Source organism: Agrilus planipennis, unplaced genomic scaffold (genome assembly GCF_000699045.2).
Source record: "Agrilus planipennis isolate EAB-ADULT unplaced genomic scaffold, Apla_2.0 scaffold181, whole genome shotgun sequence".
In the NCBI taxonomy this organism is placed as follows: domain Eukaryota; kingdom Metazoa; phylum Arthropoda; class Insecta; order Coleoptera; family Buprestidae; genus Agrilus; species Agrilus planipennis.
The window spans coordinates 494,218-510,634 of record NW_020438858.1 but is presented as its reverse complement, the minus strand read 5'-3'; the positions used below and the strand labels follow the sequence as shown (position 1 = coordinate 510,634).

Below are 16,417 nucleotides of genomic sequence, written 5' to 3'. Positions count from 1 at the left end.
TAACTTTTAATAAATAGTACTTTTTTTTCACTTATATAAAAATTAAATATTTTTCTTTTTCTACTCATAAACCTGTGGAACTTCTCGGTTAATATTTTGGACATTAATATTCACAAGTAGCAGTGATCTGCACCTTTAAGGTTCGACTAAAACAATTATGAAAATCATACCTGTATACTGTTTAAACAACAACAACAACAACTATCACTTTTCTGGTTCGTTACTGCTGTCGTTTTGTCCATCTCCCGCTTCCCTCTCCATGTTTTCGATTTTAGTCTGCGGAATGTGCTCGACGTCGTTCTCAGAGACTGACGACTGAGTCATGACCTTAATATTGGGGTCTTGACCTTTATGCAACACAAAAGATAAAAGTTAAACGTCAATGATCATTTTCTCTTAACGAAAATAAATTTTCAGCCTTCATTTTAGAAAAAAACCTTAATATATTCTGAACTACTTGAAGAGCGATTTCTTTATTCAGTTTCAAGTAATTGTATTATTAAAAATGACTTGGCCAACACTAAAGATACTCTAAGTCAACAATTTGATTGATTATGTCAAACATTTCCCTTATAGTGTCTCATTAATTGACTCTTATTAACTTCAGAAGTCGATTATCTCCATTAATCATATATTCATTTAATTACCTTGAAAATTGTCAATGGATCTCGATGTTACTTTACCGTCCCTAAACACATCTTCCTGGAGGTGTTCTGATTCCTGACTCCTGACATTATTGCTCTCGTTCGGGTCATAGTTTTGTTCATTTTGTTGTTGAGCTTGTGACATACTATTACCAACGTTGCCAGAGTTTCCACCGTGCATTTGCTTCCTTACCTTTTCTCCTACAACAAATAGTAAGCGGATCTTATAGCAGCCTTTACATTAGTAATCGTCTATGCTAATCAGAAACTGTTCTGATTTGTCTTGCACAAGCGACGTACCTTTTCGCCACAATGTGATCTCCTGTTGTTTGAAGTATCTTCTATCTTCAGTATCCATAAGGACTAAATTGAGAAAGTATCTGACGGAAAACTTTTTGTTAATGTCCCTCATTGTCGGTGTTAAATCGTAACCAGCTAGGAAAACTCGAATTGGAATGCTTTCTCCTTAAAATTAAATATAAATAAACTTACTGAGAATTAAAACAGTAAAAACAAATACCTTTAACAGGTGCTCCGTCCATTATTTCATATTTTGCTATGGTCTCGTTCTCAGTGAACATGTTTGGACCCATACCAGTTGTTTCCCTTTTTATTATAGCAATTTCCATATGTTTTATCTTAATTCTTACCAGAAGAAAATAAATTTTACCAACTATGACATCTTTTAAGTGATATCTGTAGAAAGTAAAAGTGAAATTAGTTCAGTTAAGGAATGTAAAGTTAAAATGCCACTCACTTGGACTTATTATACTCAAACTCTATGTGTAAGCAATCTTCGATGCCAACTTCCATTTTGATAGAATTATTCATTTCAGGGTAGCTAGATAGTGTATGTACTGCAATGTCCAGTTCCTTAACAATGTCTGCTAGACGTCTTATTATAGTAACTTTTAAAAAATACCTCAATCTAACATTAGCACCTAAAGAAAAGAATTTACATTTTTCTACCAATTCTCTTTCTACAACAGATTATTTATAAACTGACCTGTGTAAACCTCAAATGGCTTTTCTACATTTAAAAAATCAAAAGGATAACTAGTGTGTGCAATCATTTCGCCAGGTCGTGCAAGTTCTCTCACTAAACTTATAAATTCATGGTGATTGCCTCTATCATAAAAAAGTTCTATCTGTCCTATGAATTCTATTTTGATTCCTTGGTGTTCTAATTTGCTACCGGCTTTTTTCAAACTAACATTTACCTGTAAAAAGAACGGTGAAAAATGTCGCCATTACACACCTACACATTACTCTAACTCAATACAGTTAATGTTCTTTCAAATTACTGGAATAATTTATACAATTATTTAGAAAAGTAAAGTACTATTGACTGCTTACTTTTCCAGATATAGTTTCTCCGTCATAATACAGATATAACAGTTCTTTTTTGTTATCCTCCCCCTTAACCTCAACTTTTTTCCTAGTTTCTTGTCCATCAAGATATATATCCACTTCGGCGGATTGCCCGAAACCAAAGAAGCTCTGCAACGGTCCGAATTTTATCAATATAACATTACGAACAACCGTTACAATTAATTAATAACGTACAGAACATTATTCATTACAGCCTTATCAAACAATCAAACGTAACTTACCATTGTTTCAGTCTCACTGTAATAACGTTATTTAAAACTAATGTCTATATTAAGTCCGTTTAGTAACGATATAATTAAATTGAAGATGTTTAAAACTACATTAACAATTATTCTCTCATTTTACTAATTATTTTTTCCTAATTCAGATAGCAGACACCAACACTTTTGACATATGCCAAATCTGTCTATTAAATTTTTGACAACATGCTGACAGCTGTCACACAAACAATAATTACATCGAATTACATATTATATGTAGGTGTGCAATTTCTTTTTTAATACACAGGGCGATGTTTTCTGTTGATACTTAACCAATTCAAAATGTAAAGTATACTAAATTGTTTATATAAAAACAAAATGAATTTTCTTATACTTCAACTATTTCCTTAAATAAACAAAACAAGAATAACTTTTAATAAATAAAACATTCATTTATTTGGCCGGTTCTAAATAATTATTTACAAAAAGAGAGTATAATTTTACAATTGATCTGCTGAACACTTCAAATAATCAATTTAATTCAATGTATCGCTTTTTTTCTACAGCAAAATTATATTAGAATGGAACAACGGGGAAATATATAAGGTGGTAGTATAATATAATATAACTTTTCTTTTTCTATTAATGTTTGTTTACAATCGTAGCCAATACATAGAACTGCGTATACGGTTGTAATCTGGCAGACCTTCGACAGGTCCGACGGCTGCCACCGCGGGGCATCGATCGAACAAGTATTTATAACAAACTTCCCTCACATTGTCGGCAGAGATATAATTGATACGATGGGCGAGCTCATGTGGGGGAATTCTGCGACCGTAACACAAGAGTTGACGTCCTGTAAAACAATACATTTTATATTTTCCTTTCCACAACAATGCGTCAATAATGAGGGAAGCTGTCTTGCAATTTCTTCCCTTTTCAAAGTAACTCTTAATAATCATTATTTCCTTAAAAGCGTGAGTATTACATACACAGTGCTTTTATTTATACTATGTCGTATTTTCAAAGAGAATTTTATATTTAATTAAAAGACTCACCGATATCTTCGCAAACGGCGGTTGAAGTATCCAACTGTAGAAGCGTGTTTGCGGCCAATAAGTTTCGTCCTCTTGCGACTTCGCCTTCAGTTACAGACGAACATAGGCGCATAAATTCTTTCTGAATGTTGAAAAGCATATCTTCAGTATTCCGACCTTCCGTTACAAAATAAACACCCCACAGCCCGGTGTCCTGTTGAAAAATATGCTTTAAATCAAATCTCTAAATTAATATGAAGTAAACATACTTTATAGCATGTGTTGAAGCTCTGGTAACTATGACAGAGGTCATCTTCAGCGGAAACTCGGGCCAACTTGGTGGCGTTTTGTTTGCCAGATGCCTGGGACCGATCCCAAGCACCTAAAAGAGTACTGGCGACCATCAGGGTCAAAGTATCAGGGTCAGTCCAGCCGGGGCCCTCAACTGCAATAGCCACATGAGCTAATGGCAAACTATCGTCGCGGACACGAACCTCGGAACCCGAATAGCGGCAGGGAGTCAATTTCCCAGAACTAGTCTCCTGTACGGAACAAACGTCACCTACAAAAATATTAATTTAATTTTTGCAAAAAGTGTTAACTGTTGAATACTTAACCGTTTACAAAAATAAGTATGAAATCGTAGAAACCAAGTAAATGTTTAAAGATCAATTTTATACATAACTTACGAACATTTCTTTTTACTTTTTATCAATGCAGAAAATTAAATTACACAAAAGTAAATACAAAAACATTAAGTGTCAAACATACCGCCTTCTTTCATATTTCCAAAACTGCACTCCACAAGTTTAACCAAGTCTTCATGGTTTACTCCACCAGCTCCAGCAATCACCATCCTGCTGGGTTTGTAATGAGCTCCCAAATAAGCTTTCAAATGTTGAGCATTAATGCACTTGATATTTTTTGTGGGACCTTAAAATATTCCAAAAAAATATTAGCAATCACATTTTGAAATAATACATGCATACCTAGAATGGTATTGGCTAAAGGAGTTCCTTGGTATGCTGTGGCGTGTAAGTGGTCAAAGACAACTTCCTGTAAATTAGACTCGACCTCTTGCATCTCTCTTAAAATCACACCTCTTTCCCTTTCAATTTCAGCCTCACCTAGATTAGCGTTTTGAACAATATCAGAAAGAATCTCAATCGCTTTGGGTACATCTTTTGCCAAGCATTTGGAATAATACACGGTCTGTTCTCGGCTTGTGTATGCATTTAACTGAGCACCCATGTCTTCAATTTCAATTTCCAGTTGACTTTGTGATCGTTTCTTTGTGCCCTATTGAAAACAGAAGAACATTATACAAATTACACAAAGAATTACAAATAGTAATACTTTAAATGCCATATGTTCCATGAAATGAGCGACACCATTGTTTTCACTGTTCTCGTATCTGCTTCCAGCATCTATCCAAATACCCACAGTAGCTGTTGGAGAGCCCCAATCTTCTGTGGCAACTCTAATACCTAAATGTTTATAATTAAAGTATAACAGTCTTTTTTTCATCATTGTTAATATGCAACTTACCGTTTTTGAGGGTAGTAACTTTGGTAGGTGGTACATTAACCAGTACATCGGACAACACTTCTTCTGCATTTGCTCCATAGTTGCGTGAGAATAATATATTCTAAAAAATTATATCAAATGCAATTTATTTAGCAAGTTTTTATTGATATATGGACAGGTATCGTCATAGCAACTTACGTAACCAAAAAAATATACAAAATCCAAAAAGATTACTTTACGAAACTGTAGAATATTAAATTTATTAGAGGTTTTCAAATTTAAAAATTTACCTGCAATATTTTTTTGTTTTTCGGCAATTTTGTTAAAGCCCGAGACAACTTTAATATGGAAGCCATTTTTCTTCTGATTCCTGCACAAGTATCGAATCCATAGATCGAATCATAGAAACGCATAAAATACATAGAACATTGAAGTGGAGTATCTATAGTCTAGTTCAATGACATAAAACAATTGCACAGAATCATAGAATTTATACAGGACTGATACCATCGAGTATACACGTCATTTTTTGACTGATATACTGGATATACTTATTAAAATCATAGAAATTTCAAATGGTCTGTAAAATATGAAGTGTCAATGGTCTACTAAAAAGTAAAGCTTTGATAACCAACTATAACAAATTATATCATATTTCAATATTATAATTCAGATGTATAATGGTGCGTGAAATTAATTCAAATTCAAATTCAAATTCAAATTTATTACCACAACAATATACAGTAGTTTATTCAATTTTTAACAATGTTTAATATTTTTTATTCACTTTTATTTAAAGATGTAAATTATATTTACGTTGATATGTTTTCCATAATTGTTTTAAAATTTTTAATATAGTTCGGGATGTAGATCTAATAGAAGCCTTAAAGTAAATACAAAAAAGGATAAAAAAATCTTTAATACCATAGATCAACGCCACACCTTCGGTACAATAGACGTTACCAAAATTGGTTACAGATTATCTCTTTGGTAACCATCATTATTCTTCTATAGTTAAAAACAGTTAAAAATAAAAGAAACGCTATGTTAACCTACAAAATTTGAAGTTTAACTTTATTTAAACTTTTAATAAATTGTTAGGTGTTTATAGTATTTGTCTCAACAAATTTTAGTTTCGTGTTTAAATATGACGGAAAACAGAATATTTGAGTTGATAAACGAAATGCAGCAAGTTTCTACGAATAGTGTTAATTCATCCAAAGTAATACCGCAAAGGGCGGAGTTAATTGCAAAGACATTATCCGATTTGGTTTACAAAACTTTGGATAGTGATAAAGAAACAGAGAAAAATCGACGGTACAATGTTATTGTAAGTACATACATTTATACGGTAAGCATTTATTTAATTATTAAGAAGGAGAGGTTAAGACATTTCATTTATTTGATTTTGTTAATCTGTTTTAAGTTTGACTTTATTTACTGATTTATTTGATAATTAAGTGAAAAAACTGTACGACTTATGCTTTTTCTTATTAATTTGCTAGAAATTGCTTAAAACTTGGTTCGGAACCGACTCAAAACACACTGCAGTCTCCAAAGAAAATTATCATTTTATTATAGAACACTTGCTTAATGCACATTCGGGAAATCTGCTGGAAAATCCTGAAATTAGCAAGCTTTTAAACGAATTTTTAAATAAATCGTCAGTAGACATAGATTTAGATAATGAGCCCATTACAGAAATGAAAAACTTTTTTAAAAAGAAACTTGAGAATAACAGAGAACGGGAAAAGTTCATTGGTATATAAATATGTACATATGAAAGAAACAATTTCGCTTAAAATTTATTTTCATTTAAGAATTAATAAGAGAAAGAGAAAAACAGAAGTTAAAAGGTGATGACTTCTCCTTAAGTATCCCATCACCATTGAAAGCAGAGGATTGTGCGAAGTGCATTGAAGTTTTAAGTGAAATTGAATCGATGGCACAATGCTGTCATCATAATACTTCTACCGCAAGAAATGATACTAGGCTTAAAATGGTCAATGCAGCATATGCGCTTTTAAATCTTAAACGAACACAAAAAGACTTGGATTTGCTTACATATATAGTCGAACAAATAGGGCAACTTGAAGATTTGACACAAGATGAGAAAGATCTGGTCTTTTATTTATGGAAAAATACAGGTCAGTGTTGTTATTCATTGTTTTGGAATTCAACAAGAATAGTACAGTTTTATATCTTCAAAGATATTTAGATAGATATTTACTTATTCATCATCAGCTAACAAGAAATTAAAACTTGCACTACCTTAAGTGGGTGACTCATGCTTTTTGTACAAGGGTCCAATAACTTATATTAAACTAAATGTTAACTATAATCTGTAAAATAGGAATCTAACAATGAATATCATCCAGAAGAATATCTGGGATTATAGTTACAGCATTTTGTACACCCTAGATAATTCACAAACTAAATTTGTTCTACTAGTTTTTGATTATCAGTTATCCATTTACTTAAACTGTACATTTTTTTATTGTCAGATATTTTAAATTTGTCTGAAGACCTCGCAATGGAACTTCTCTTAAAATTTTCGTTCATTTATGAGGATACTGTAAAAAAATTGTGTAATTTAATTGTGACTGATGAAGCACTATCGGATGTCGATGCCGAAACCAAGTTTTTAAATGACAGTGAAATGAAAAAGATTCTGTCCTATGCTGCCGTTAATAAAATTCTGAAATTGAACATTAAAAATTTAATATACGAAGTATTTGCCAAGTCGAAGTTTGATAAGAAACTTCATGTGATCTTAAAAAATTTGTAGTAAATCACTTATAAAGGAAAACGACCGTTTAGAATATGTTTAAAAATTATGGCTGTGTTTTATTAGCAAGTTTAGCAGATGATTAATATTTTTACATGATTATTTTAATAAAAAAACAAAATATAAGTTATCTATTTATTTAAATCCGAAATTACGGAAAATACATCGTAATTATCTGTGAATATTAAGGGTAATACATCACACTGTTTTAATCATCTACGTCTTCCAAAAAATATAAAAGTGTGTCATTTTCATACGTTGGAAAGAAGAATCTAAAACAAAAATTAGTTTGGAAAAAAGCATAAAAAATGAAAAACTGATTAATTATTTTAAATATTAATTACATATCGCAAAAAGTGGTTCTAAATTTTAACTTACTCTGGTTGATCAAAATTTTTAATATCTGGCATTTTAAAATGTTCTTCAGTTGCTAAATGTTCTTGTAAAAGTTGGTCATTTTCAAAGATTGTCTCGCAGTAGATGCACTGTAATTCGTGCATTCGTTTTCTAATGTAATTTACTAATTTAACTTTTAAATAGAAATCTAATTCTTGTACTAAACAATCGAAATTAAAATTATGAGCTTGAGACATGTGATTACAAATTAGAACTTTTGATGTTTCTTTGTGCTTGCAAAACAGACAAATTATAAAATCTTCTTTTCCTTCTTTCCAATCCTCATATTCTTCATCAGAATTTAAAGACGCTATAAAAAATATATATTTAATATTACACACAGAAAAATTACAATTATATATTCAAAATTTCAATTAACCTTCAAGAGCTATAGGTGGATCGTTATGTTTTTTCTTATGTTGATCCCAGGCTCCATCAGGTTCTAAATAATTAACTGAATAATACTTATCATAGCTTTTGTTCAGAGGATTAATGGTTTTATGTTGTCTTTTTCGCATGTGTTCCTTCAAGGTGTTTCTATCAGGAAAAGTGCCTTCACAGTAAATGCATTGAAGAGAATTTATTTTTTCTTGAAGCCTATCTATTAATTCATCAATATACACTAAATTTTGAGGATTACCCAGATGAAAATTGTGTTGGGACATTAGATGACCTATGTAGTCTCTTCGAAGTCCTAATGAAATATCCAATTACTCTACATTGTATAATATACTAAGAAACTTACTTGCCTTCAAATTCAAATCGGCAAATTAAGCATGTCTGTCGAAAATTCGTGTCTGTTCTTTCAAATTCTTGTACCTTTAACATTTTCTCTAATCTTAATTTATGTCTCAATTCCTTATCTTCTTTCATTAATGTAGAAATTAAATAGTATTTTTCTGTTGTCTGAATTGGTACAGATGGTACAATGGAACACATTTCGACATTTTTAAATCGTTCTCTCCAGTACTTAATGTATCTAATAGAAAGGAAACCAACTTTGACTACGTTTGCATTTATAAGAGTGAGTACAACTTACCCTTCTAAATTGTCAATAAACTGTACATCTTCAATAACTACATGGTGCACCTCAAACAAATGACAAAGAAATATTGGTAAAGCTAGGCTGAGATTAAACTTGTCTTCGCATAATAAACAACATGTTTCGATTTCATCTTCGTCTTTTACCACTTCTTCCAAAAGAAATGGACCAAAAGACTTATTTGTTTTCTCTAAAACTTATCGATAAAATACTAAATAAGTAAAATAAACACTAATAGAATCTCAAATATTCAATATTATTTATAATTACCTGACATAATTTATGTTTTATTAAAGTTTTAGAAATTTTTGAAGTCTGACGTCTTCGTATTTTTGTAGGTTATAGTTATCTATGGTTATAGTCCAGTTATAGTCATAGGTAATATTATTTGAATGGATTTAATTTGTACTAATTAGGTGTAGTAGTTCTAATAATTTGTTTAGTAACGTTCAGATGTTTTCATTCTTATTAATATTGTCAGTAAATGCGACAAAAGTAAAAATGACAGATATTCTTGATATAAGCGGTTCTGTTGACTTCAGCATTGAAGATGAAGGAGAAAAAGGAATTTTGAAACTCAAGAAAGGTGCTCTAAGACGTAAAGGTCGAGGATTTGAAAGCAGGAGCCCAACAAAATTGGTTAAAGAAAAGTACGACTTCATCAACAGTGAAGACTCAGATGACAGGAGTGGACCCCAAAAATCTGTGGAGGGGTGGATACTTTTCGTTACCTCAATTCACGAGGAATCATCCGAGGAAGATATATACGAAAGATTTTCCGAATATGGAACCATAAAAAACGTTGCATTAAATTTGGACAGACGCACCGGTTTCTTAAAAGGTTATGCATTAATTGAGTATGAGACCTTTGAAGAAGCGTATTCTGCTCGTGAAGCTTTAGACAAATCAGACTTTTTGGGGCAAGCCATAGGCGTTAATTGGTGCTTCGTTAAAGGCCCAAAACGTAGCACCAAAAAGAGACGTCACTGACTAAAGAAGTCGCAGTTTTGCTTCATTTATAACTTTCATAATGTAGCAGGTACTATTTGTAGTACTTAAAATTAATTCATTTAATAAGTGTTTTGTTTTATTCTTTCCAGCGAAGAACTGATTTGTGCTCTGTTTTTACGATTAACATTTTGTATCTCACATGTTGGTTGAAATAATTGAACACAACTAAAAAGTCTGTTTGAACTAAGTGGTTTATATGAACTAATGCTGTTACAACAAAAAATGACAGATGGCGCTCTAAGTATTTCTATTTATCGTTTTTAATATGGTTTTTATTTCTGTAATAAATTTGTCTTAAAAAGAGTTAAGCGTTTTCTAAAATGAATATTATTGTTTTTCCAATAGTCTTTTTTAGGAAAAATCGGTTATTTGACTCTTCGATGTGCTAACAATACTTTATAATTAATCAGGCTATAATGATAGGTAAAAACGTGTTTATCTTTGCAGTGTATTTCGTTTTTTGTTTACTTATCATGGATCTTTAGGAAACAGAGAAACATTAATTACAAAAGAAGGGATAATCTGAAGGATATTGATAATGTAAATAAGTATTCAGCAATCACTGCTGAACGTTTTGTGTTAATTGTTTAATAATTATCGATTTTTCTTATTTGTTTCAGAAATTAACTCCTAAGCACTCATCAGGAACTCAACTCCAAACAGAAACTGTGCATGAATTTTGTTTTCACCATGGGTTCATCCAGGGCATGAAGTGGTTTGCTGAAGGATGAGTTTGTGGCATGTAATTGCTTACTTTTTGGACTCATTAGGAGTTGTACGACTAGAAGGTAAAAAAAATCCTGTAAGAATATGTTTAGGGCTTCAATTGGGTCATTATACGATTCCAAACAATAATAGTTTCATAATGTAACTTTCAATTTTCAAAAAATTTGATTATTGCAACAATTGTTTCACCACACAGTGGCCTTGCTTAATGTTCCTAGTATTATTTTAGAGTATAAACAAAATTGGCATTGTATATGGTTTGATAAATTCAAATATAATTTGTGAATACTCATAGGCAAATTGATCTACAACGGTGTATATGGTTGCATATGCATTTTCTTGTTTTTAATTTTTTCGTGTCTGCTTCTCGGTTATTTTCTTAACAATTTGTCTGGTGTGAATTCAACACCAGATATAAACAAACATTTGATTTGAACTAAACCAATACATTTTGTGCGTCGCTTATGATCTCTAAATATGTACACCGTAATTGTGTGTTTATTAGATTTATTTAAAAACAGGAAAATTGTTTCTGGTGCTAGGTGAAATTCGAATTATGATAATTTTATTGACGCCGGTCGACTATGACTGAGATTTTTTCGTAAGCATAGTTTATCTATATTATTTATTCGAAATAATAGTTAAATTAAATTTAAAGGGTATTCGCATTAGATCAAAGATCGAATTTATATGTCATAGATTAGATATAAATCTTTACTTTATGTATGATTAGTCATTTTAATTGAGGTTTGAGGTTGTTTATACATATAAACTATGGAATTAGTTAAAAAAATAGCTGTTTGAGAGATGAGGTCAAATAAGATCCAAATAGGGAGCCACGTCTGGTAGTTTTAATAAATAACTGACTAAGAACTTGATCCGTTCATAAAAACTGATACAAGAAAATGCATGTAAAGTTTTTATTGAAATATCCCTGAAATTACAACTTCATGAAGTAGTTTTTCTTCCATTTTCGACATGAAGACTTATAAATACACATAAGATTAGTCGTGTGAATCTGGAACTCTATATGAATAATCCTCTGATTTAAACTTTACGAATAAATTGTGCGTCATTTGCGGGTTCTAAATATGTAAGTATCATAATTGTTCCAGGTGCAGGTGGAAATTAAATATCAATTCATTCCAAGCAGTAACCCTTCATCTGGTTTATGGTCTTTGACCATACATTTACATTTTTAGGTTTTTCTATATATACAATTGAAGTCTTATAATATATTTTGTTAATGTTGTATCTGTTCTAACAGCTATGGTTGTCTTGCGTTTTGGATCACTTTTTCACTTCAGATATTGGTTAATATAATGATAATCTATGAAATTTTCATTTGAGTTCTTGAGTAATAAAATCCACTGTGTTGCAGAACATCGCTTTCTTTGCTATGTAGACTAAACAATTAACGTTTGAAAATTGTTTAATTTTCTTTATAATCGTTGACCAGTTAGAAATTACTGTAATACATAATATTCAATATATACAATACAATATATTCTAAAATATGGCTTAAAATTACAGTCTTTAATGTAGCAAATTATTCCACAGGACTTTATATAAATTCTGAATGCCATTTATTGTGGATCATCGATTGTAGAAGTTCACATTCTCTCGAAAAAGCTGCAGTACCTCAAAGCACTTTAAAAGTGCCTTTTTTCCACCACACTTGTTCGTTTCATTTAAAAATAAATAGTTGTTATTTTAATAAGTTTATTACTATAAACTGTATTACTGTCATTATATTTTCTTTTCTTTTCGAAAACATAGCAGTACCTCTAAATAATTTTAAGTCATATACAAAATATTTGTTTGATGTTGATAGAGAAAAGGGTATGGCATTACTTTAATGTTATTGTATTATGTACCTTTTCTAGTAGGNATATATATCTTTAAGAGTAGTGATCAGGCGATGGAACTTGCACGAAGCAAAAACGCAGATAAATTGAATTCTGTAAAACGGGGATGAAACTAAGCACGCGGTTGGTTACAGCGTCACAGACATTGAATTTAACGCATCTGATTGGCGTTTGTCTACGTCATCAGTGCTTCATGTGGTAGCAATCGCAATCTCGCGACAAGCCTGGGAGGCGTTTGGCACATCATAAGTTCATAAAGTTTCGAGGTGGAAGGACGTGTTTTCGCGCCTCTGAAATTCAACTTATCGAGCTAATTTTTTCGTAAAATTAGTTTTAATTTGTTGTACGTCTGAAAGATTAGTTTGATTGATTCATATTCTGTTACTATTCTTCGTATTTGCCCACAGCATAAATTAAATTGACAAAATTGTTAAAGGTTATATCTTCAAACAGACATCAGGTGGCCATGTCGTCATTTTTAATGTTATTTTATTCGTCTTTGAATGGTTTTTTATTGCGTGTTTTTGTTTTATTTCATGTTTCATTTATTTAATACGACTGTTTAATTCTTTTTTTTATCCATTCTCCGCATATATTTCGACTTTCATTTGAGAAAAAGGAAGAAAGTGAAAAGGATTAAATATTTAAATTTTCTGCGTAACAGATGTCTATCAAATTAATTAGTTAATAATTGTTTTTGTCCGTTTACATAGATTAGCCAACGATTGATAGAGATTGGAACTGATATCCTTTGCTTACTGAAAAGAAGTCGTCTCCTATGGTGTTTTAGCTGTTAACTTTTCATCTTGAAGGCTCTTGCAGTTAATTAAGGTGAGCATGCATACTATATTTTCTATATGTAGTGTATTTATTTGATATTAACAACTAAAAAGGTGCAGCATTACTTTAGCAATGTATGGTGCACATTATTTACTTCATACTTAATTAATTATATCTGAACACTTTTTCATAAGATTTCATTTTACAGGAACATTAAAAGAACTCCGGATACCATTAAATTATGAAATTATGGAGCATTGGTTGTATTAGTCCTCATTTGCTCCGGAAAGTAGCTGTGCCCATGGTTCTAAAGAAAGCATGAAAGTGCCTTTTTTCCATTGGGAACGAAGCTGTTAAATTTTCATCCTGGATGCTCTTGTAGTTAATTAAGGTGAGCATACATGCTATATTATATATATGTAGTGGACTTGTTTGATATTAAAAGACAAGAGGGTACGGCATTATTTTAACAATTTATTTATGCACTCTACTTAGTAGGGGGTTTAAATTTATTATATTTGAATACTTTTTCGTAATATTTGATTTTTCAGGGATGTTAGAAGAACTGCAGATGTCATTAAATTATGGAGCATTGATTGTGTCGGTTCTCATTAACTCAAAAAAGTGACTGTTCCTATGGTCATTTAGAAAGCATGAAAGTGCCTTTCCATTGGGAACGGAGACAATGTGCTGAAGAAGTGTGCTGCTGAAGGAGGGATTTATGACAGTAAACTTGTATGTAAGAGTATCAATTAAAATTAGTAAATGAGGGTCCCAGGAACTTGATTTCTTGGAGATTTGTAACTTGCTTCAATAGACAACTTTTCAGAAATGAAAAAAGCAGAATTATTGTGGAACTCACCTTTCAATCAATGTGAAAGTTAACTTCTAACTTTACCACTATATCGCCACGTGAAAATATTACTTTTTTACTTTATTTAAAAGTGATAATTACTTTTTCTTGCCTGTTTCTATATAGATTGTCCCACAAATGACAAAGAATTGCAGTTAATTTTGATGCCACTGAAGCAACCGATGCTTTTGATGTCTTCACCTTGCAACGTTATGCAGTTAATTTTTGCCGTAACAACGGGAGGCAGTTGGAAATTAATTAATTTGGAAGCGACTGGAACAACAAATTGCCTGCAGTGGTATCCCTCCTAGATTTGGTTTGCTCATCACACTGGTAGACTTTAGAACGCCGCTTTCTACAATTAATTAGGTGAGAATAGATGACTTCATTAATATTAATTGCTCTTTATTAGTCTGTTATGAAATTTCTGTTAACAATTACCTATTGGTAAACATTATAAGTTGAGGTTATTGCGCATGTATATCTCTGACAGTTTTTATTTTCCACAGAAGAAAGCATTTATCATTGATCAATCTATGGATTTTCTATTTAACAGTTTTCTATCGTCTGCATCGTAAATTGATGTCGTGATATTTGACAGTTATCTATGTCGCGTTCTATGGTTGAGATGTAAAATGGCGTAATGTTTGTTATTTTATTACTCAACTATTTTACTTGCTTTTTGAAGCGTTTTTATGTGTGTTTCTTAATTATAAGTGTAATTAACATGTTTTTTTGTCCATGTCTGCAGGTTATACAATAAATGAGGGAATAAATGTGCAGTTTGGTTATACTGAAACAGCCCATGTCTATATGGGTGTGGTCTTTGCTGGATGGATTATATTCTTGATTTGCTGTTTCGTCTTCGCCTTGTAACATCATGCAGTTAATTTTCAACCCATGAGTGAGTGCAACTGGATATTTATTTGAATTCCACTGAAATAAGAAATTCTCTGCTACAGTATTCCTCCTGGAGTTGGTTTACTTTTCACACCTGTAAACATTGGAACGTTACGTTCTACAATTAATTAAGGTGAGAAAACTTGATATAATTAACTTAAATTGCTCTTTATTCATCTGTTTGCCACCGTATCTGTTTCAGATCGACGTTGGAGAAGACAAGGATGACCCAGTAGTTGAAATTGTTCTTTATCTTGCATGCTCTATCTAGTAGAATTCATTAAGTTGATTTTATTCAAATTAATTTTTTATTTTGCATGTTTTTTTTGTAGTTTCTTATAGTTAATTTGATTTAGTTTTTATTTTGCATGCTTATTTTTGTTCATTTTATTTGAAGTAATTGTAGATTGTATNAATGTTCCTGCAAAATGAAATCTTGTGAAAAAGTGTTTAGACATAATTAATTAAGTATTAATAAAATAACGTGCACGATACATTGTTAAAATAATGCTGAACCTTTTTCTTTGTTAGCATCAAATAAATACACTACATATAGAAAATATAGTATGCATGTTCACCTTAATTAACTACAAGAGCCTCCAAGATGAAAAATTAACAGCTAAAACACCATAGGAGACGACTTATCTTTTCAGTAAGCAAAGGATATCAGTTCCAATCTCTCACAGTTGTTAACTAATCTGTGTAAACAAACAAAAACAATTATTAACCAATTAATTTAATAGATATCTGTTACGCAGAAAATTTAAATATTTAATCCTTTTCACTTTTCTCCCTTTCTCTCAAATGAAAGTCAAAATATATGCGGAAAATAGTTAAAAAAAAAAGAATTAAACACTCGTATTAAATAAATAAAACATGAAATAAAACAAAAACACGTAATAAAAAACCAATTAAAAGCCAATAAAATAACAAAACATTAATAATGGTGTCGTAGCCACCTGATGTTTGAAGATATAACCCTTAACAATTTTGTCAAATTAATTTATGCTGTGGGCAAATACGAATAATAGTAATAGAATGTGAATCAATCAAACTAACAACTAACCTTTCAGACGAAGAACAAATTAAAACTAATAGCTCGATAAGTTGAATTTAAGAGACGCGAAAACACGTCCTTCCACCTCGAAACTTTATGAACTTATAATGAACAAAACGCCTCTCAGGCTTGTCGCAAAATTGCGATTGCTACCACATGAAGCACTGATGACGTAGACAAACGCCAATCAGATGCG

At 31.3% G+C, this 16,417-nt stretch overlaps 5 protein-coding genes and 1 long non-coding RNA gene across 10 annotated transcripts; 3 read left to right on the top strand and 3 right to left on the bottom strand.

Annotated features, from left to right (window-relative positions):
• Nucleotides 1-181: 181 nt before the first annotated feature.
• LOC108739309 (vacuolar protein sorting-associated protein 26B-like) lies at nucleotides 182-2,452 on the bottom strand. The gene is made up of 8 exons (XM_018473150.1): nucleotides 2,258-2,452; nucleotides 2,001-2,144; nucleotides 1,651-1,864; nucleotides 1,402-1,585; nucleotides 1,165-1,340; nucleotides 945-1,109; nucleotides 648-845; nucleotides 182-347 (listed from the first exon to the last, which is right to left on the bottom strand). Exons 1-8 carry the CDS (start codon nucleotides 2,258-2,260, stop codon nucleotides 205-207), a joined length of 1,227 nt encoding a protein of 408 aa, XP_018328652.1. The 5' UTR covers nucleotides 2,261-2,452; the 3' UTR covers nucleotides 182-204.
• Nucleotides 2,453-2,714: 262 nt separating this feature from the next.
• LOC108739339 (mitochondrial-processing peptidase subunit beta) lies at nucleotides 2,715-5,203 on the bottom strand. The gene is made up of 8 exons (XM_018473193.2): nucleotides 5,091-5,203; nucleotides 4,822-4,921; nucleotides 4,630-4,760; nucleotides 4,263-4,572; nucleotides 4,045-4,206; nucleotides 3,543-3,835; nucleotides 3,295-3,487; nucleotides 2,715-3,092 (listed from the first exon to the last, which is right to left on the bottom strand). Exons 1-8 carry the CDS (start codon nucleotides 5,154-5,156, stop codon nucleotides 2,890-2,892), a joined length of 1,458 nt encoding a protein of 485 aa, XP_018328695.1. The 5' UTR covers nucleotides 5,157-5,203; the 3' UTR covers nucleotides 2,715-2,889.
• Nucleotides 5,204-5,829: 626 nt separating this feature from the next.
• LOC108739337 lies at nucleotides 5,830-7,677 on the top strand. Its single transcript, XM_018473190.2, has 4 exons — nucleotides 5,830-6,130; nucleotides 6,306-6,561; nucleotides 6,621-6,947; nucleotides 7,305-7,677. The coding sequence occupies exons 1-4, from the start codon at nucleotides 5,948-5,950 to the stop codon at nucleotides 7,586-7,588; spliced, it is 1,050 nt and encodes a 349-aa protein (XP_018328692.1). The 5' UTR covers nucleotides 5,830-5,947; the 3' UTR covers nucleotides 7,589-7,677.
• A 32-nt stretch (nucleotides 7,678-7,709) lies between these two features.
• Nucleotides 7,710-9,386, bottom strand: LOC108739336 (zinc finger protein 277). Its single transcript, XM_018473189.1, has 6 exons — nucleotides 9,297-9,386; nucleotides 9,024-9,222; nucleotides 8,734-8,963; nucleotides 8,364-8,678; nucleotides 7,967-8,294; nucleotides 7,710-7,860 (listed from the first exon to the last, which is right to left on the bottom strand). The coding sequence occupies exons 1-6, from the start codon at nucleotides 9,301-9,303 to the stop codon at nucleotides 7,797-7,799; spliced, it is 1,143 nt and encodes a 380-aa protein (XP_018328691.1). The 5' UTR covers nucleotides 9,304-9,386; the 3' UTR covers nucleotides 7,710-7,796.
• Nucleotides 9,387-9,391: 5 nt separating this feature from the next.
• LOC108739338 (RNA-binding protein 8A-like) lies at nucleotides 9,392-11,857 on the top strand. Of its 2 annotated transcripts, XM_018473192.1 has the most exons (4): nucleotides 9,392-10,065; nucleotides 10,127-10,460; nucleotides 10,523-10,577; nucleotides 10,658-11,857. In XM_018473192.1, exon 1 carries the CDS (start codon nucleotides 9,480-9,482, stop codon nucleotides 10,014-10,016), a length of 537 nt encoding a protein of 178 aa, XP_018328694.1. In that variant the 5' UTR covers nucleotides 9,392-9,479; the 3' UTR covers nucleotides 10,017-10,065; nucleotides 10,127-10,460; nucleotides 10,523-10,577; nucleotides 10,658-11,857. The 2 variants fall into 2 exon arrangements, with proteins under 2 accessions (XP_018328694.1, XP_018328693.1); XM_018473191.1 differs by having other exon boundaries at nucleotides 10,127-10,577.
• An 803-nt stretch (nucleotides 11,858-12,660) lies between these two features.
• On the top strand, nucleotides 12,661-15,176 carry LOC108739304. Of its 4 annotated transcripts, none has more exons than XR_003231381.1 (5): nucleotides 12,661-12,974; nucleotides 13,345-13,462; nucleotides 13,620-13,802; nucleotides 13,963-14,633; nucleotides 15,016-15,176. It is a non-coding gene; the product is annotated as an uncharacterized LOC108739304 (long non-coding RNA). The 4 variants fall into 4 exon arrangements; XR_003231390.1 differs by having other exon boundaries at nucleotides 12,661-13,462; nucleotides 13,963-14,146; nucleotides 14,391-14,633; XR_003231374.1 differs by having other exon boundaries at nucleotides 12,661-13,462.
• Nucleotides 15,177-16,417: the final 1,241 nt, after the last annotated feature.